Source organism: Ursus maritimus, unplaced genomic scaffold, assembly GCF_017311325.1.
Source record: "Ursus maritimus isolate PB19 unplaced genomic scaffold, ASM1731132v1 scaffold_5, whole genome shotgun sequence".
NCBI lineage: Eukaryota > Metazoa > Chordata > Mammalia > Carnivora > Ursidae > Ursus > Ursus maritimus.
In genome coordinates, this window is record NW_024426663.1 from 31,348,276 (window position 1) to 31,370,449 (window position 22,174).

General features: G+C 34.9%; 1 protein-coding gene and 1 non-coding gene across 3 annotated transcripts in view; both read left to right on the forward strand.

Annotated features, from left to right (window-relative positions):
• Positions 1-22,174, forward strand: part of CERT1 (ceramide transporter 1) — a 97,637-nt gene that overhangs the window by 27,616 nt on the left and 47,847 nt on the right. For both annotated transcript variants that reach the window (XM_040622180.1, XM_040622179.1), the window contains exons 3-4: positions 6,370-6,486; positions 21,629-21,736. In XM_040622180.1, coding sequence (XP_040478114.1) covers positions 6,370-6,486; positions 21,629-21,736 — 225 coding nt within the window. The remainder of the gene's footprint in view (positions 1-6,369; positions 6,487-21,628; positions 21,737-22,174) is intronic.
• Positions 374-563, forward strand: LOC121100862. Its single transcript, XR_005832648.1, has one exon. It is a non-coding gene; the product is annotated as a U2 spliceosomal RNA (small nuclear RNA).

The following is a 22,174-nucleotide window of genomic DNA, read 5'->3' on the forward strand; positions in this document are numbered from 1 at the left end:
AGATCTTTAGGAACTAATGAAGAGTATCAGAAAAAGTGAATATATATCGGTAATTATAGGATTATTTTTTCCCTTTTAATGCTTTTAAGATACAAAAAATCTGCATAAGCCAAGGTCTAAAAAACTGAAGTTGCTACTACCCCCTCCACCAAGAGAACGTGCCCACATTGACTTACGGGTGTGTTCTTTAATACATTCAAAGAAATAGTCCCAATATCTTACAAAGTCTTTCCAGCACTTGTTAGTTGCCAGCATAACTGTGAAACCTAAACCTATTAAGGACATCACAAGAAAATTGCAGCTCTATGGTGGACATAAATACCATATTTGTTTACAAAATATTAAATCAGTATGTATATAAAAAGGTTTATGTATCACTTCTCAGCTTTTTGGCTGAGATAATGTGTAGTATCTGTTCTTACCATTTTAATGTCTGATACATCCTCTATCCAAGGACAATATAGTAAATGGATTTTTGGAGCAGAGAGATGGAATAGGAGCTTGCTCCATCCATACAAACATCGACCATGTACCGTAGTATCTCCAGGAATGGTGCACCCCCTTGGGACGAAAGAAAAAAAAAGGATTATATGTCATGACCAAATGGACTTTATCTCAGGAATTCAAGGTTAATTTAATGTTTTCAATCAGTCACTGTAATTTGCCATTTTAACAAACTAAAGACAAGAATTCATAACAAATTTCAGTAGATGCAGAGCAAAAAAAAGAAGCTTTTGACAAAATCAAACATTCATTTAAATTGAAAAAAAATTTCTTAGGGAACTAGAAGTAGAAAGGAAAATCAGCCCAATGGAGGGCATCTACAAAAACACACAGTTTAACATCATACTTAATGGTGAAATATTTTATGCTATCTCCTAAGATTAAGGTCAGGGCAAGGATGTCTGCCCTTACCACTTCAACATTAACCTTGTTTTGAACATCTTAGTCATTTGAATATGGCAAGAAAAAAGATATAAAAAGGCATAAAGATCAGAAAGGCAGAAGAAAAACTATTTGCAGATGCATCAATGTTTTGTAGATTCCTTAGGTATATTGTATTATTTAAACAGCTGGTAGAAGTACTAAGTGACTTTTGCACAACTGTAGAATATAAGGTCAATATACAATCATGAGATGTATTATATACTATAAGCAATAAGATTTGTTTTTTAAGATTTTATTCATTTATTTGACAGAGACAGCCAGTGAGAAAGGGAACACAGGCAGGGGGAGTCAGAGAGGAAGAAGCAGGCTCCCAGCAGAGGAGCCTGATGTGGGGCTCGATCCCAGGACTCTGGGATCACACTCTCAGCCGAAGGCAGACACCTAACGACTGAGCCACCCAGGCGCCCCAGCAATATGATTTTAAAAACAATTCCATGTACAGTAATATAAAAAACACAATGCTTAGGAATCAGTCTCTGTCATTGTGCATTGTACCTGTATAATACAGGCTGAATGAGATTGCAGAGATAAAGAAGATGTGAATAACTGGAGAAATGTCCATGGATTGGAAGGGTCAATATTGTTAAGAGATCACACCGTCCCATATTAACCTGTGGAAAACCTGTGGAATTACTACAACCTGGTACTAAATCTGGAAATACATAGTAAATGCAAACTACCTAGATTATCCAAAGCAGTTTTTTAAAGGGAGGTAAAGTTTGAGGATTTAACACTACATGATTTCAAGACTATTAGGCAGCAATAATCTAACATTTTTGGAGTAAGAATAGACATGTTTTTTTTAAAGCTTTTATTTTTAAGTATTCTCTACACCCAACGTGGGACTTGAACTTACAACCCGCAGATCAAGAGTTGCATGCTCTAACTGACTGAGCCAGCCACGTGCTCCCAAGAACAGACATTTAGATCAGTGGAACAGAGTAGATTTCAAAAGTAAGCCCAAACAAGGATGTGGAGTAACTGGATTTTGATAGACTGCTGGTGAGAATGTAAAATGGTACAACCATTTTTGGCAATTCCTTAAATGTATACCTACTTTGTGAGTTAGGCATTCCACTCCTAGGTCAGAAGTGAACATAGATATCCATACGAAGATGTGAATTTTCACAACAGAGGTTTTCAAAAGAACAAAAAGGTGGAAAAAATTTTTCATCAACAGGTGAAAAAGCAAAATACGTTATAGTCATAATTCTCAGCAATAAAAAGAATTAATTACTGGTAAGACACATCAAAATGGATAACTATATATATATATATAGTTATACTGACTAAAACCACTGAGGCACAAAAGAGTACATACTGATTTCATTTACATAAATTTATTTAAAAATGCAAACTAATAACAGGTGAAGGCAGATCCCTGATTTCTGGAAGGTGTCAAAGGAAGGGATGTTATATAGAGAGGATGAGGGATCTTTAGAAGGGGTCACATAAATGAAAACCTTTCCATCTTGATTGTGGCAGTGATTCAAATGGATAAAGTTTACTATATATTAATGATAAAGTTTGTTAAAAATGTGGTTGACTTTCTTTGAATTTCTAAGTCTTCTTAAATTCTGTCCACTGAGTTTAACCTTTTAAATATTATTTTCATTCTACTCTTGCCTCCACCAGAGAAATCTCTTCTAAAGCACCCTGACATACTTTTCTAATGTAGACTTTTGCACCTTCTCCGTAACTCTGCTTCTGGTATTTTCCTTGTTGTCTTCCTGGGAAATCCCTTTGCTGCTGCTTTTCCTGGATCTCAAATGCTTCTTAATTCTCTTTGTTACCCTCTCATTCTGGTGACACATATCTACCAGATTTGAAACGTAAATTTTTATTTATCTTCATGCTTTAGAACTATCATTCTGATGAAGTACCTGGGTGTATAACCCTTAAATATCATTATATGCCTTATTTCTTGGACTGCTTAATTTTCTCGTAGAAGAATCTTCCAACAGGCGGAAGGGGAGAGAAGGAACAAGTGTGGGTGCTAGCTCTCTGGGAGTCAGATAGGGGAAAGAAATGAATACTTTGTTAATATGAATACTTCCGTATCTGCTTTTTTTTTCCTTTCCCCACACCCACTGCTGTGTAGGACTGTCCCTACTTCTTAAACCTGTCTGATGTCATCTCTCTGAGAGGTAAGGGTGGGGCCTCTAATATTGCACAGTGGTAGGTGAGTCGTCACCAATGCTTGGGGTTACAGGGGTTTAGTTGCATCTTTTAATGACTCTTGATCAATTTTCTTTTCAGCTACACCCTTGCATTTACCTTTATGGCTACTTGATGCCTCCAGTTCCCTTGCTTTTCCATCATTGCATACAAATCGGCTTGATTTCTTTTTTCTTGTAGATATTTAATTTTCAGCTTTCTCAAGCCTGCTAATTCAATTACCACATTCCACTTTTACATCTTGTCAAGAGGTGCCTGGGTAGCTCAGTTGGTTAAGCGTCTGACTTTGATCTCATGGTTCTGGGATGGAGCCCAGCGTTGGGCTCCCTGCTCAGCGGGAGTCTGCTTGTCCCTCTCCCCCTCTCTCTGCCTCTCCTCCCGCTTGCGTGTGTGCACGCTCTCTCTCTCTCAAATAAATAAATACAATCATAAATAAATAGAGTTGGAAATTTTTCTTTATTTTTCTTTGTGGATTATGCCTCTTGTTCGTATAAAGTTATTTTGAAAGATAGTGGAAGCTTTGGACTGAATGTTTGTGTCCTCCCAAAATTCATTGTTGTAGCTTAATTTCTCATTGTGATTGTATTCAGAGGTGAGGCCTTTGGGAGATAATTGGGTTTAGATAAGATCACGAGAGTGAAGCCAACATGATGAACTTGGCACTCTTCTGAGGGGATGAGGAGACCAAAGAGCTGTCTGTCTTTTGTATGAGGACACAGCTAGAAGGCAGCCATCTGCAAACCAGGAAGAGGGTCCTCACAAACACCCTACCATGCTGACACTGTGATCTGGACTTGTAGCCTCCAGAACTGTGAGCAATTTCTGTTTAAGCTACCCAATGGTATTTTTGTTTTAGAAGCCCAAAGAACTGACTAAGGTAAACCAACACAGTAGATATAAGTACCACTTCACCTTTTGATAAATTTTTTTGTCCCTAACAATGAATTTTGACAGGGTAAAAGTACCCCTATATTTTCCTTTCTGTTGTTGGCTTTCTTCTATAGCATGCATTTTCAGTGGGGACACAACTTGGTTTTTGGGAGAGTAAAGTAATCTGACTTGTGTTCATTGCAGTTGTGTTTGAATCAAGCAATTATCTGCTATATGTTGGGGGATGTTGTATGTGTGTTGACACATGTTGTGAGTTTGGTTGTCTAGACTTCAGTATTCTCGGAAACATACCCTCTGAAGAAGTCTGTCATTTTCTTTGCCCTGTAGACTTAGCTTGCCTCACTTTTACACATTTTGGGAACTCAAGGCTTCTGTGTTTACGGACTGCGTATCACCTGACAATTGGTGCATCCCTCTTTTATGCCACCAACCTGTCAGATTGTTGATGGTAGAACTGGCTACCTTTTGTACATTTTCTGTCCAGTACCATCTCTGTGTAAAAGTATAGAGATACTGCATCTCATAGTCACGGGTGACATTCAATTGAAGTTATCAAATTCTTTAATTCCAGCTTTTTAGACTATCATTTTATTCTATTTCTGTGCAGCTCTATCAAAAGCTTGACATTTTCCACATTTCTGAACTTTGAAACAGGGAGAAGAGATCATAATTGGTATATTTGGCAGATTTAGAAGTTTGGCAGATTTTATGTACTGATTTTAGATTTTATTAAGTCACACATATCCATAGGAAGCCTAGTGGTGGGCTTCTGTTTTCAGAAATATTTTAAATGTGGCACTGTACTCACTGGAAGATTGTGAGGTTTTGAAGATGTCAAAGAGAACAAAGTGTTTGCTGGAAAAACTAGTAAATTTTAAACTAATATTTATTTTATTTTCTAAAGCTTTAATGAGGTTACTAAACAATACAAACTGTGCAACATTTTCAGGAATGGTAACTAGAAATATAATGAAAGTGATTATGAAGTGAAAGTTTAAAAACTTCTCGGCTATGACTGATCAGTTAAATTATTTACTTGGTTCTTCAGATATTGTATGTTCTTCGCTTCCTCCAAGGAACCTCTTTCAGTAACTGGATTCTATTCTTAAGGCTTGAATATTTGGCATTTCATTAAATTTATAGTCATTATTGTTTTGATGAGTGTTTAAGTGTTGTCTGTGTGTTTCTGTACTCATAATTACTGAAGGCAGGGTATGCATTCTTGTATTTTCCTTTTTCTTCTTTCTATTATATTCTACCTCCCACCATAGTCGGAACTATGATGTCGAGCACATTGTGATTCAGAAAATGCTTAACTTATATCCTTCAGCCAGGCAGAACCATGATTTGTTGTTTTAACCTTAAAAGAGAAACTGTTCCTTAATCGAAAGAACACTGTGGAGTTACAGTGTTTTTGCTAAACAGATAAGAACATAAAAGATTGATGCTGTTAAAAGGAGGAAAGAATAAATAATAACTCTTGGAAGCGCAATATGTAGATTCAGTTCGTCAAATAAGTTTATTATTACATTGACCAGAGAGGACTTTCTCCCCTCTGAGAATAAGATTATTCACAGAAGAAGAAATTGATTGACTCTCTATACTGTGGTAGAAGAAGAGGTGGTATATGTGATACGATCCTGTCATATTTGAATTCATTTACTGAACAAAAATCAAGGATATAAAATATTCATTTTATATATTCTTATGAAGAATGTAAAAGACTGAACCAAATAATTGATATTTTCAGTAGATGTTTACTTTTTGATGTGGGCAGTTTCTTCTATCTAACATAGGTCTGATGTAATGTTTATTTTATCTTTGCTTTTCATTGGAAACTCTCCTGACTGTTATTATCAAAGACATTTAAAAAGTTAGAAGTTGAAATACTTTGAAGGAAATGTTAACATTATCTTGTGATAGAATGTAACTATGTTTATCACATTTAATGAACTACAACTATTCATGATGAGAATTTACTTTTGAATAATGGAGGCAGGGAAAAAAGTAATAAACACCTTCCCTAAAACTTATTTTGGTGGGTTTTTTTGTGCTTATGGTGACGTTCCCACTAGTTAAGCTAACTCAAAGCATTCGATGAAAATATTAGCTATGTTTTTTGAAATATATTTATGAATCAACTCATTAGTAGTAATAGTTGGATGAAACTTTTTTTTGGTAACTATGCTCTTGTGCCCTTTATCTGAGACATCTTCAAAAAAGTTATTTGAGTAGAAAAATAAAAATTTAACAGGAGTCTCCCCCCAGCCAGAATGGATATGTCCATGTTTTTGCTCTTGGGTATAACACTTCTAAGAATGTAATTAGCTTTGCTTTTCATTTTCTCCACAGCCTCATGATTTTGATGAATGTCGATTTGATATTAGTGTAAATGATAGCGTTTGGTATCTTCGTGCTCAGGATCCAGATCACAGACAACAGTGGATAGATGCCATCGAACAGCACAAGGTAGGGGCTCCAATGTTTACCCGTCCATGGAGGACTAGGCAAGAGACTGGTAGTAACACCTTTAAAAAAGTTTTGAGATGTAACGTGTTATTAAAAAGTTGAACATTATTTGGGTGGTAAAGATTAAAGCAGTACAGATATAAATTTTTGAAATAATTTTTTTCTAACACTTGATTGTTCTAAGGAAATTTGTAATAATGAATATTTTTTTTTTTTTTGGAAGATCTAATTGGCTTTATTAAATGATTCATGAGTTGGGCAGCACTCCATCTAGCAAGTTGAGAGGCATACCAACAAATGTTCTTCATTGTTAATTAAAACAAAATATGCCCTTTTTTAAATAAAACAAATCTCTATTTTTCTACTTAGGATTTGCTTCATATTGAATGCGTTTTGTATGATCTGAATAAAAGGTTTTTGAAATAATATTGGACGTATAACCCTAATATTTAGAAGCTTCAGTGTTATTTTTTGTAGTCATCTGTAGCCATTTGGGTAATTTAATAGTGTAAACATTTGTAAATCATTTAATTTTTTTGAATAGGAAGCTATTTAATAATAAGCCTTTAGAAAGTATTGCTTATATAAATGTATAAGCCACATTCTTGTTATTTAAAGTGTGAAGAAAGGGTACGTGGTTGGCTCAGTCAGTTAAAGCATCTGCCTTCAGCTCAAGTCATGATCTCAATTCAAGGTCCTGGGATGGAACCCTGCATGGGCTCCCTCCCTGCTCAGCGAGGAGTGGTTCACTGCAGCCCCTCTGGGAAGCCCCTCCCCTCCCCCCCCCCCCCCCCCCCCCCCCCCCCCCCCGCCATGCTCGCTCTCTCTGTCTGCCTCTCTCTCAAATGAATAAATAAAATGTTTAACAAAAAAACTAAATAAGTGATATGTAGACTAAATAAACATGTGATATCAAATCTGCATAATTAGCTATTTTAGTTGATTATGATAAAACAAGGAATAGGGAAAGGTGTAAGTTCACAATACCAATCCTGAGTGTGACTTAAAAGAACTTTATACTTACTCATTCATAGGCTTGTCTGTACTTGTTTGTTTGGGTTTCACGGAGTTGTAGTTGAAACACCTGTTTTGGTCATTTAGCAGGTGCAAAACATGTACCCACACAACACACACGTGCGTGCACGCGCGCACACACACACACACACACACTAAAACAAGAAAAACTAAACTACTTCAAAGTTGATAAGATCCCGTCCTTCCAGCTCATACAGTTCCATTTACAGTTACTTCCTCATTACACCGCTTGCCCTTAGGATAACATAAGACACTTCGAACAATGGGCCTTTTTCTCTTCTGATGTCATCACATGGGCCTTCATTTAGGGATTTCTGAGGAAATGAGGTGGAAAACAATTTTTGAAAAGAAATTACATATTTTGCTTGAAATGAGATGGAGTATGAAAAAAGTTTCTTACCAAAATATTCTTATGGTTGAGGTACCTAAATGATACCCAAGACTCATGTTAAACATCTCCTAAAAACTGTGGTGTTCTTTGGCATAATGAAATAATTTTTCCCATGCTGTCACAGAGTCAACTTGATTTTGGTGCTTTTTCTTTATTTTTAAGAGCAGTTTCTGCTTATTTGACAACTTTAATTTCATTTGTCTTAAATGTGACATAAGCTTATTAGGAAACTATTCTAAAGTAGCTAGATGGCAGAATATACTTGTTAGTTCTTAGCACTTCTTAAATATCAAGGTCATATAAAGTCATATTATCTCTGCTGTATTTAGTCAACTCTTAATACTGGAAAATGTTCTCAACAGATACTAGAGATTCTATACTTGTCTGCTTTATAAATGATTATCATATAAACTTACCTTTGCATTTTGAGTCTGATTTACTTGGCAAAGACTTAAGAATGCAAATATAACTTTTTAACCACTATTTTTGGTTTTGTTTGTTTTTATTTATTTAAGTAATCTCTACACCCAGTGTGGGACTTGAACTCATGACCCCGAGATCAGTCACATGCTCCTCTGAGTGAGCCAGCAGGGCGCCCCTAGTGTATTATTCTTTGTATAAGTAAACCAGTTCTCCATATACCTCTTTGCATCATATCATGGTGATAGAGGGAAGAAGATGGAATCAAATTTTACTTTTCCTTTATGTTCACAAGTTTTAAATTTTGAAGTGCAAGTCTAACAGCTGCCAAAGTAGTCAAGGGTCTGTCATTTTCTCATATAAGTTGTAGAAAAACCAAGTAGTTGGGATCACAACTGGACTCCATTAACTAGCAAAAAACTTCCTTATGTTGCTGGATGTTTCTCTCATTAAGGTCAAGAATTTGGTCAGTTCCTACCAGTGGAGTTAGTTGCTAAATTGCTTACAGTAGTAGTCTATACACAGTTAGTAAAAAAAAAATTTTTTTTAAGATTTTATTTATTTATTTGATAGAGAGACAGCCAGCGAGAAAGGAAGCACAAGCAGGGAAAGTGGGAGAGGAAGAAGCAGGCTCCCAACAGAGCAGGGAGCCTGATGGCGGGGCTCGATCCCAGGACCCTGGGATCACGCCCTGAGCCGAAGGCAGATGCTTAACGACTGAGCCACCCAGACGCCCCAGTAAAAAAAATTTTTAACACCTAAATGTAGATTCTGCACACTACCAGCCAGCACTTTTGAGGTTTGAGATGAAATCAAGGAAAACAAAATACCAACCTTCTTTGATTTTCTTAGTGTTCTGGAATAAAAATAATTTAACCCTCAAGGGCTTTTAAAATAACTTTGTTAGTTTTTGTTACCTGGAATTTTTGAAAGCTGAATTCGCCTGAGCTGACATCTGCATTTTGTACTTACATATGATGCCTAAATACTCAGTAAAAGTCTATAGAAAAGAAGGAATGCCATTAATTTATATCAGCCATGCTCTTTTATCTATGAATGGTGTTTATCTTTTACCAAGATGGTGAAAGAGGTATCTGAGAATTTTACGTCAGTGAAAAAAAAGATATTTAGGTAGCTAATCATATTAACTTTGTAGCCAGTTGGATATAGCATGACAACATTTTATGTCAAAAAGACAGGGAGAACCCTACAGATCAGTAAGAAAAGTTTACACAACTCAAATAAAAACAAGAATAGCCAAAAGACTTGAACTGGCACTTCATGAAACAGGATATTCAAATGGATAATAAACATATGGAATGGTACTCTGTGCTGTTAGTCATCAGGAAAATGCATATTTAAGCTACAGTGAGGTACTACCATCCACCATGCAGTGTAACTAAAAAATAATAAGAAGAAGAAATAAAAGGAAAAAAAAGAACTTAATACCACATGTTGGTGAGGATGTAGAACAACAGGTGTAAAATGGTGCAAACACTTTGGGAAACATTTTTGCAATATCTGCTAACACTGAACATAGTTGTCCAGATCAGATGAATATTGAAAATTTGAAAAGATCACACAGGAATTGATGTCATAGGTCCTTTTATTTTAATTAAGCTTACTCGGTTACAGGGAATACAGGCCAACTCATGTTAACTTGAGAAATGGGAATATTGCCATGAGCCAAGAAAAATTACAGTGCGCTACCTGCAAAGAAAACTAGATCTGTATACTTAACTCTGAGTGCTCTTACTGTTAACAAACTTCAGTTACTCTGTCACTTGCCCCTCCCCCCCACCTACAGTTAATGGAGCTTAGTTTCATTCTGTTCTTTTTTCTCTTTCATAGTTCCCGTTTATCAATAACTTTTGCTCTCCCGTCCTGCTCTTAGTTTCTTTTTTCTTGGTTTGTCATGACTTTTTCCTGTTTGGCTTCTTTTCAGCTTCAGCTGCTACTCCTAACTGCTCGAGTCTCTTGGCATTTCTCAAAGTGAATGTCTTAAGAAAATTTGATGGCCTGTTCACTCCAGGTTACTATAAATTGGCCACTCTTGGTCCATTATAATTAATTGCATATTTACTTGTGCTTAAAAGGTAAAATGGATTGGCAGTTACACAAATAATATTCTGAAAATGTAATGTATAATTTTGTATAGCATTTACCAAATTTGCAAGTTTTTATAATACCACATATTTGCTGACATGAGAAACAAAGGCAAAAGAAAATAATTAAATTTCCTTACTGCCTACAGCCCATTGACAAGTCCTTGAAACAGTCAGAGTGACATTTCTCTAGGACCTAGCTGCCTTGATGTTAATACTTTGTTAAGGGCAAAAGGTAATCTTAGCTTAACATTATCCTGATCCCCCAGGATCCTGTAAGTCTCCTTTAACACATAAAAATTCCATTGGAAACTTCCTTTATCTCTACCGCCCAAGATACACATTAGCAATCATCCTCCAAGCATATGCTCCACTGATATACTTCTGAAGGGTCTCATGACTAGGGTTTTACTAGGCAGTAATAAATGACCTTTTCCAAACAATAGCCAGCTCCCTCAATGTCCTGGAAACCTTGTTTCCAGAATACCTTGGAGGCTTGTGCTGTCCATAACCCCCTCCCAACTTGAAGGTAATCAGTCACACATCACAACCCCAGTGCAGCTCTTGCTGCCCACCAGGTCCTGTCCCTGTGCTTTAATAAAACTACCTTTTTACACTGAAGACATCTCCAGAATTCTCTCTTGGCTATCGGCTCCGAACCCCAACATTTTCTACATCATTTGCCACTAACAATTTAAATGAATATTACTAGATTTTCAGCTTATTTTTCTATCCTTTATTAGTCTGTAATTAACTTACAAAATGTTTCTTTAGCTAAGAAAGATTTTTAAAAAGATAGTTAATCTAGAGTTCAACAACTGTCCTATATCGTTACTGTAGAAAATATTAAAATGAGGCTTTATGCTACAAAAGTCATTTTTTTACAGCGTTTGTATTTGAATTTTTATTTAATCAGGAGGGAATATTTCTGACAGTCACCAAGACAGATGGGATTCTGTTTTTTCTGTTCGATGTAGAAAAGTAATGGTGGGTGGCATCAGTGGAAACTGTTTGACATCAGTGGAAACTGTTCTCTAATTTTACTTGCTGAGTTTATTGGACATTATCTGGGAGAAAATGTTTCTTAAAAAGATCAAAGAACACAGAACTGCTCTTTCTTATCAAACCTTTTTAGCTAATAGCCTAAAAAAAGATTTTTCTCACATGGTCTTTATTGTCTGGTAACTATTCTGCGTTGGTTTGGAATTGAAGGATGAAAGATAGCTTTGGTAGAAACAGTAAGATTAGGTAGCAAAATAAATGAATATCCTACAGATTAAAATGTTATCCTAGCTGAAAACAGTTCTTGTCATTTTTCATTCATGGAAAGCCCATGACCTTGACAGACAAGATAAGATTATCGATAGGAATTCTACCACTGTTCATTTCCTAGCCCCTTTTTCTTTTCAGAAACATCCCTTTGGTCTGTAGAGGAATAGAGGAGTAATTAGGTATTGTCATCATTTAATTCCCTTTCTTTATTTTCCCCTTGCCGTTCTTTAGTTCTGGTCACTGAGTGACTCGTTTGGATAAATTCTCCAGCTTTGTAACTACTTTTAAGTCTTGTTCCTCTTAAAATCCTTTCTAGTATAGCCAGAGTAATCCTTTAAAGATAGATATCTGATTCTTTACTTCCGGTTTTAAAGCCTGTTTGACTTCCTGTTTCCCATAGGATCGAGTACATACTTTGCTTATAAGGCACTGTTAGAGGAAGAAATAGAATTACACTAAACTCCTATCAGCTTCCATATTTATTTACTATCCATTATTTAAAATGGGTTACATCAGGATTGCTGTTAATGGGAGTCTTTTGTTCTAGCATATCTCTGTTGTAAGGAGGTATTACTTGTTTTGAAATAGTGGACCTTGAAGAAATAGACAAGGAAACAAGAAGTGTGCCTCACAGTGAAGAAATCTTTAACAATACTTTTTAGTATTTACATTATATCATAAGTGCTTGATAAATGTTAGCTACTATATTTCCCCTTCACCCCCAACACAGCCAGGATATTCCTTTATATCGCTCCTCTAGGAGGAGAAAATAAGTTTTAAAAGGCTAGCAGCAGATGTAACAAAGTATCAGTACTACTCTTTAAACTTTCTTATTTTATGGTTTGCTCCCCAAAAAATGGTTGATGCGTATTTTCTTTCAGAAGGAAGTTCTGTAGGCATGGGATAAAAAAAGTCACAGTTCTATTATTTTTATCTACTTGCAAGGAGGGGACAATGGCAAAACAGTTACTATTGACTTTGAAGCTCCCTTAAATGTCCCAGCAAGAGAAAAAATAGGTTTTACGATGTTTAAGAAGTATTTGCAGGTTTATTGAAATGTAAGCTTATAATTAGCCGAGGAAACGAAACCATAAATTCTTCTCTGCAAAGATCCTGAAAGAAATATATGTACATAAAACAATGGTCAGCAAATGAAGATTCTTTATTATGCTGGGACTTTGGCCCCAAACCTAAAATTTCCAAAAAAGGTATGTATTCCTTTCTTGGTGGGCAGGGGAGAAATCGAGGTCTATATCAAACATGAAAAGATACCCATAACTTATTACTGAGTGGATGAAAAGCTACAAAACAGTATAGTACCATTTATGTACAAATGTAAGGCTGTGCATGCAAAGAAGTATCTGGAGGAAGGACATTGGTCATATCTAAATGGGCTAAATTTTCATTTTCTTTTTTGCAGTTTTCAGTATTGTTTATATTGTTTGAAATATTTACAGTAAACATCACTTCTACAAAAAATAAAAAAAAATAAAGTCATAGAACACATTTTTAATCTACCTCACTTTAAAAGGGTCAAAACTAATAATATTGGTAAAGTTACAGTGAAATAAAGACCTGCATATTCTGCACATGGAATGTGCGTTAGTGCAATCTTTTTGGAAAGTCCTTGACAAGAGATATCAAAAGTGCTCATACCCTTAAACCTAGCAATTCTACTTCTGAGAAATTGTCAGAAAAGCACAACTAACCTGCAGAAAAATGCTTTATGTAAGAAGACAATAAATACTAAATGCAAAGACCAAAAAAATCTACAGGCCTAATAATAGCCCTAATAAATACCAAAATTATAGTACAATAAAACACTAACAAAGCTATATTGTAAGGAGAAAATTATATTAGATAATGGAAGGGAAAACAGGATATAAACTTTATCTCAGGGGTGCCTGGGTGGCTGAGTCGGTTAAGTGTCTGCCTTCAGCTCAGACCAAGCTCCCTGCTCAGTGGGGAGTCTGCTTCTCCTTCTCCCTATACTCTTCCCCCTGCTTGTGCTCTCTGTCAAATAAATAAATAAAATCTTAAAAAAAAAAAAAGGAATAATCAACTTTATCTCAATAAGGTTTTGAGGGGGAAATGTACAGAGAATAAGGAAAAACACGAGAGCGAAGAGTAACTCTCTCAGTTAAAAAGATTGAAGGTAGTTTGTATTTTTTTCCTTATAACAAGCAGATACTACTTTTAAAAACTAGAGTGGCAGGGGGGCAATAAAATCTAATCAATAGAACTATTCTCGGGATTGGTTTTAAAGAGAGTTGAAAGAAGTAGAATTAAAGTCTCTGGATGTTGAGACAGTATATAGCATAATGATTAATATGAGCACTTGAATCTGGAATTAAATCCTGGCTCCATTACTTACCAGTTGTGTGACTCTGAAAACATTAAATAAAATCACCTGTAAAGTGGATATAGTAATAGTACCTATTTTACATAGGCTATTACAAGAATTAAGTGAGATAATGCACTTAAAGTATTGGCATCATACCTGGTACAAAGTAGATATCCCAAGTTTAGCTTTTACTGTTTTTACAATGTATTCAACGTGGCTCTCTGGAGTTAATCTCTAAAATATCAAATTTTTTTAGAAAGTTACTCAGCCCTCATTAGCTCTCCTGTCAAAGCAAAACAGGAAAGATCTCTGTATCCCTTAGTATTTATTTTCTAAAACTAGGGTGGAAAAATTGTTTAACACACTGTCTTTAAACCGCTTCATTTGATAGTTATCTCGTTATTTCTCACCTAATGTGTCGCTGATTGTGTCAAACAGCTTTTAGTACAGAGGAAGTACTTGGTAGCTTACTAATTTCCCCTTTAGCTGTAAGGATGTATTATGGAATCCAAAGCCCTAGATTATAAGTGGAAGAAAGAGAGTTCAGAAGTCAAGAAAAGAAAAGTCAAGAAAAGGGGTAGCTGTTGTTACTCTCTGCTTCTACGGTACCATATTGTATTTGGGCATTTTTGTAGTAGGATTGTACTACATCTGGATTGTAGTAGGCAGTGTCTCTTTTTCCTATTCAACGTTCTTTTAACACTTAACTGGGGCATGTGACAAGGCCCTGCTTAACTCCTCCAGCCTCATCGCACTACAACACTTGGCCTGTTTCGATATTTCTGTGAAGGAAAGCTCATCTCATGTTCCAGGAGAAAAAAAAGGAAAATAAATATCCAGGTTTCATAAATGACCTTCAAATGATCTATTTGATAGTGGGTTTTAAATTATGATGCAAGAATGACTGGATCTGAAAAGAAAAGAATTGTTTTGGGACTAATCTAAGCAAATGTTCTATTTTCCAGTATTATTTGGAAAAAATATCTTGAGAGAAAGCAAATATTCTACTCACCGGAGTGCTGCTAGGATTTAGGCACTGAGAATATGACAAAAATCCTCTCTAATATACCATTTTCTTAAATATATTTTAAATTTTCTTTGATTCATGAGGTGGTGCAATTCCTGGAAATTACTGTGAGTTGACCTTCTCATCTGGTACATTTTATCAATGAGTTGTGTTTTATTTATCCATCTGGTTCAAGGACTGCCTTACATTTGGCCTCCACTGCATATGTACGTTTTTAGCCTTTGTTTAGGTATTTAGGTTTAGTACAGAGAATTACAGCCCTAAACTACCCATATCATTTTAAAGATAAGAATATTAAGCCCAAGAAGGTAGCGACTAACTTGTAAAATTTTTAGTGGTTATAGTGATACTAGAACCTTCTCTTCTCTTATCCTTGGATTCTTGCTACTTCGGAGGCTACTGCTCTGTGGGGGGGGGGGAGGTCCATAAGTATTTAAAAGGCTAAATAGATGAGATCTTAATGTTCATGGGCATGAAATTGTTATGCCAGATTTTCTTATCTCAAATAATATCTTTATGTTGACTTAGACAAAAATAAAATTGTTGCCACTGCAGCTTATATTTTAAATCACAGTTATATTGGTTAAATAGTATCTTGCTTCTCACGTGGTTTGCTTCTCACGTGGTTTGCTCACATTCAATACTGAATGTGAGATGTATGGATATTCACAGCTTAGGAAGCTTATTTGGTTTTATTATGGGTTTCAGAATTTTAATTTCTGGAAAATGCTCCATTGTTTTTATGATAGCATTTAATCTTGTATATTCTCTCTTTCCATAGTTAAAATGGAAAGAGTCAGTGTAGTTGGGGCAGGGGTAACTATGCCACTAATAACTAGATGATTTTTGACACCATGAGGAAGTTACTTCATTTCTTTCTCAATTTCTTTGCTGTGTTTCTTGCTGGCAAGTGTTATTAGGAAAAAGAATAAACTTTTCAAAAGGTGGATGCTATTAAAATAAGTCAGCCTTTTTGCTGTATTTTTTAACCACTGTCTTTGGAGTCTAGATGGGGCGATGAACAGATTGTATAAAATGATAGATATATTATGTAAGTTTCTCTCTCACGATTAAGCCAAAATACAAAATTTAATTGTGACTTTGAGAAAATTTTCTTTTCAAAGTGGTTCTTTTTCTATTCTGTTAAATTCATAACTTTGAACTATATGATGTAATTTATCATGCTTTTAATTTTTCTCAAAAAGTAAAGATACAGAGGGTAAAGGTACACATAAAGGAATCAGTGTAGAGGTTACTGTTGTACTTTGACCAGTAGTAACCTTTGTATCAATTTTCCAAGTTTACTGCTAGTTGGAAAATGCTCCTGATCCCCTCTAGTGGCCAAAAGATGGTGGGGTTTTTTTGTTGTGGGGGTTTTTGGGGTTTTAATAAAAAGGAATATTATAATAAAGGTGTGGTCTCATTGTAGTATTTAAAAGCAATAAACCTTGTTCTATATTGGGCATGTACAATTAAGTGTTTCACTGAACAAAAATAGCGTTCAGTGTTTATGCAAAACATGTTCAGGAATCTGGCTTACAAACACGCAAATTGGAAAAGGATAGTTTTGCAAAGCATTCTGTGAGGAAGTTTGAGGAGATATATTGAAAGGGAAAAATACTCCTATGGTAACTGTATTTGAATTCTACATTATTAATTTTAGATAGAATTTTGTGTTTTCAAAATATTATGTATTGGTAATTAGAGGTTTTAAGTAGCTCAACTTCTTTTTCTTATGGAACAGTGAGTGGAATTAAGAAAAAGGCAGCATATCTTTGAAGTGTTAATCCCCAAATCATACCAACGAGGTTTTGAAAGCATGTTACAATTTTTAAGAACATTTAACAATATCATTTGTGGCAATAAAGTAATTTTTTCACATTTCCATCCTTGCTTCCTTCACCCCACTTTGTCTTCAAAAAGCATACCTTATAAATTTAGGATGAGTATTGTTGCCTTCAAAGTGAATGTCTTGGAAAGCCAAAGGAGATGTCAGGAACATTACCCATTTTCAGAATAGTTTTATAACTTTTCTTTTAGAAATATTTTTAACACCTATGACCAAATGTTTTTAAAATGTTGATATCTTCGATGATAGATTAGATTTTTTTAGAGAAATCTAAAAGTAAATCAGAGCCATGTCATGTGAATAAGAAAAGTAGTCAAGCTTAATTATACAGGTTTTTTTTTTTTTTTAAGATTTTATTGATTCATGAGAGAGAGAGAGAGAGAGAGACAGCCAGTGAGAGAGGGAACACAAGCAGGGGGAGTTGGAGAGGAAGAAGCAGGCTCCCAGAGGAGGAGCCTGATGCAGGGCTCGATCCCAGAACACCGGGATCATGCTCTGAGCTGAAGGCAGACCCTTAACGACTGAGCCACCCAGGCACCCCAAAGCTTAATTATACAGTTTCAAGATATTTCTTTAAAGTAATGAGAGTGTTCTTTAATTTTTATTCTGTGACTCCCAAAAATGATTTGATCCATTTTGTGGCTATGTCATAAAATTTCTCTGAATGTTGTGGTAATGCCATCAGGAATGTTTTATGCAATGTCAGTATCATTGGCACAATTATGGACATTTCCAGAATGACTAGATTTTAAACAGTGAGGATTCATCTGTGTGTATATATGTATCTTTGTTAAACGTTTATTTGTATTTAAGTTACCTTAGTGCAGTCGTTGACTGAAATAGTGTGACAAATGAATCTCCATTATTTAAATTGAATAACAGTGCAATTGCTTATAGTTTATTTCTTTTCCCTTGGAGTGATTTTGTATGCTTCATAGTGGAATTTATTTAAGTGAAACTTTATTAGAGGTAGAAATACAATTACACTAAACTCTCAGCCTCCACATTCAGTTATTAACCATTATTTAAGATGTCCACCACTATCAATTATTGCTATAGTATTTTTTCTAACATGTCTTAGTTGTGAGGAAATATTGCTTGTTTTAAAATAATGGAACCTGAAAAAATAGACAAGGAGATAAGTATGTTTTATGGTGAAGAAACCTTTAGAAAAACTCTGTATTTCTGTTTTCTTTCAAGATCTTAAAAGAAAAGATCTTTTAAAAATAGCAGTTTTTACTTCCACTGAGACTCATTGACAAAAAGCAGAGAGGGTAGACTTATTTGGATTTAAATTTCAAATTGTGTGGTTTTGAATATTTTGCAAATAAATATCCAAAATCTATTTTAATACTATAAAACTTTGATTGTAAATCAGAGGATGGTTCTGTATTTAAATAGGCAGTTCCCATTAATTTCTGTTTAGAAATGAATGACACATAAGTGTCTAAGGTAAGTGACTTAAGTACCTTATGTTTTTAGTCTGTTACAGATAGATTCTTCTTATTTTTAACTCCAGTCTTCAATATTTAAATCTTAATGAGAAACTTTACCAAACCAATACAATTAAAGTGTTGAAACACTCCACTTAGAAAGTTAGTGTTATTGTCAAAAGAGAGGAGAAGAAACTAGAGCCATTTTAGGTAAAGAACCTAGTAGCTTAGGACAGTATTTCAAAAGTTTTATTTTTTCTGAACTAAATGATTGTGTAATTAGTATTCTGTTCTGGTGGGATTCTATTATATTGAAACAAGCTTACCTTTTTTTCTTTATTTTATTGAGGTACAATTTACATTCTTAAAATATATCTATTTTAATTGGATAGTTGAATTTAGACTATTTGTAATTTGTACCCCCAAATTTTCTTGTGCCTCTTTGTAACCATTGCCCCCGTTGCCCCTTGGCCTACTTTTTTGTCATAGATTAGTTTTATCTTCTTAAATCCATTTTCTTGAGGTACAATTTACATAAAGTGCATGCTTTACCCTTTCATTAATTTTTTCTGGCACAAAAATACTAATTTTGCTTCATTACTAAAACACTGCTTTACTTTGAGATGAGGAGTGGTGTAGAGTGAGCTAAGTCTTGGAGAAGAGTTTTAATTCCATGCAGTCTTAAGTTTATATGTAATTTGTTAGTAAATTGATAGTTAAAAATGTAGTATCTTTCATGGAGTGTTTTATATAAACAAGCGTTACTGAAGTATGACAATTTCACTTTGAATGTTTGGCAACCAGTATATACTGGAAGTTTGAATTTTAAGAGACTACTGGTTTTCACATGGATAAAGTTCTAGTCTCTTTGCCAAAGATATTTATTTCTTTTCCATGAGCTGTTGTGTGCTCTTTTGGTTATGGATTCCTCTTCCTCCTTTCTCACTCTTCCTCCCTCCTTTTCCTTCTTCTTCCTAGAATAATAAACTTAAGTTAAATGAAGTGATACTGAATTGGAAAAATGTTCTGAACTAGTATTATTTACATAAAAATGATAGCATGAACATTTTATTTATTAATTAAATCAGTATAAAAATTTAATGTTCTTATACCTAAAAGAACATTTTTCAATTAGAATGATGTCTTGGGCTGATGAACGGATAAAGGAGAGGTGCTGTATACATATACAATGCAATATTACTCAGCCATCAAAAAGAATAAAATCTTGCCATTTGTAGTGATGGGGATGGAGCTAGAGTATATTATGCTAAGAGAAATAAGTCAGAGAAAGACATACCATATGGTTTCACTCATATGCGGAATTTAAGAAAGAAAACAGATGAACAGATGGGAGGGGGGATAAAAGAGAGAGAAACAAACCCCTCATAAGAGACTCTTAACAATAGAGGGAGGTGGGTGGGGGGTGGGCTAGATGGGTGATGGATATTAGAGGAGGGCACTTGTTATGATGAGCACTGGGTGTTGTATGTAAGTGATGAATCACTGCTTTCAGCTCCAGAAGCCAATAGTGCACTGTATGTTAACTAACTAGAATTTAAATAAAAAATTTAAAAAGAATGATGTCTTGGGCAAACCAATAGCTGTATAGGAAACGTAATGGATTTTCAGGAACTAGAACACAGAGGATGTAAAATGTCATAATACATTTTCTATAGTTTCTATAATACATTGTACTTAATTTTAATGATTCCTAATCTTAATCTTGAAAATCAAGTATTCTAAAAAAACTTATAATTGTTGCTACTACGTGTGATACCAAAAATGATCAGTTATTATTTTACCTCTTAAGTTTAGTGACTAGGACTAAAGTTATTTGTAGTTCTTTTTAAAAGTAACAGAAGAAGGCAAGCAGAGATCCAGAATACTTTAGCAGGTTTTTCAGATACTTGGAAGTTATTTTTTTTCAAATGTTCAATTCTTGTGTCTATATCATTAGTACTGCTTTTGTCTCAACGAGGGTGGACTATAGAATTGGTGCTCTGAAGCATGCCAACCCCAAGTGTTATTACAGTGCAGAGTCTAACTGTACCCCAGTATCCAGAAGTTCAATTAATTATCTTCCATGGTGTGATTTCTTAACAGACTGACAAAATTGAAAAGTTTCTTTTTTTCTTTTAAGATTTTATTTATTTGAGAGAGAGAGCGGGCACACAAGAAGGGGGAGAGGCAGAGGGAGAGGGATAAGCAGCACCATGCAGAGATCGTCGGGGACATGGGGATCGATTCCAGGACCCTGGGATCATGACCTGAACCAAAGTCAGACACTTAACTGACTGAGCCACCCAGGCACCCTGAAGTTGGAAACTTTCTTTCTGCCATGAACTGTTGAAGTGAATACAAAAATTTTAAAAAGATACAGTCTTCTAGAAGATCCAACTCCAGTTGTAATTACAAAATGTAAACTATAATAGTTGAGTGGTAAATGCCATAATCATGATATAGAAATGGTTGAGAATACGGAGACAAACTGCCTGGTATAAAAAGAAAGGCTTCACTGAGACAGTTATATTTGAGCTGTGTCAGGATACATGATTAATATACAAAGAAATAGTACTGGGAGTTTTTTTATTATTATCTTTTTAGCCTTATTCTGTCCTTTTTTTAATTGTGGTAAAATATACGTAACAATTTGTCATTTTAGCCATGCTTAAGTGTACAGTTCTGTGACATGAAGTACGTGCATGTTGAACATCACCATCCGTCTCCAGAACTTTTTCATCTTCTGCAACAAAAACCCTGTGCCTGTTAAATTCCATCGCATTTCCCCCTCCCTGTACTCCCTGGTAACCACTCTCCTATTTGTCCTTATGAATTTGCCTACTCTGGGTAGTTTTCCTGTTACTAAACACTCTAAGCCCCCTAGCCCAACCTATAGTTGTTACTCAGTAAATTTCTAAATTAAGTGGCAGTTAGGAATAGAAAGGCATTACTTATGCCAGTGGCTTGCTTATATTTCTTACATGGACTCAAACTGCTAAATATTGTTACTAATAACGTATTGATTTGTAGGAAAACTTTTGTTTTCTCCTAAGTGTTTTTTCCAGTTTTATTGATATATAATTGACATGTAACATTGTATTGTAAGTGTACAACATAATGATTTGATAGATGTATATATTGTGAAATGATTACCATGATAATTTTTTAACATCTGTCACCTCACATAGTTACAACTTTTCTTCTTGTGATGATTAAGTACTTTTTGCTTAACTTTTTTTTTTCACCTAGTTTACTTTCATTTTTAGACTGAATCTGGATATGGGTCTGAATCCAGCTTACGTCGCCATGGCTCTATGGTGTCACTGGTGTCTGGAGCAAGTGGCTATTCTGCAACATCCACCTCTTCATTCAAGGTTTGTGGTTATGTATGCTTTAAGGTGGCATAAGTTGAGTTGAGTGCCGAATGTTGTGAAAAGAATTTACTTGATAGTTTTTTAAAAGAAACTTTCTGTGATGTAATTTATTTGATGTTGTTACAGAATAGTTTTTAACGGGCAAAATCATGATTCTTACAAATATAAAATGAACATATCAGATTTTATTTCATTAATGAGATAAGATATAAAGAAAAAATTGGTTCAAAGGAGACTATAAGGAATATTGAAATGATTTTGCTAATACATGCAAAGCTGGTCCGTATTCAGAGATTAGTAACTAAGTATATCCACTGGACAAAGTTCATTTGCACTTCTGTGGACATGGATCACTTATATTAATCTGTTTTCTACTACTTAAAAGAGTTGTAAAATAGCTCCAGTGCAACGAAATCAGAGATTCAGTATGATCAAACA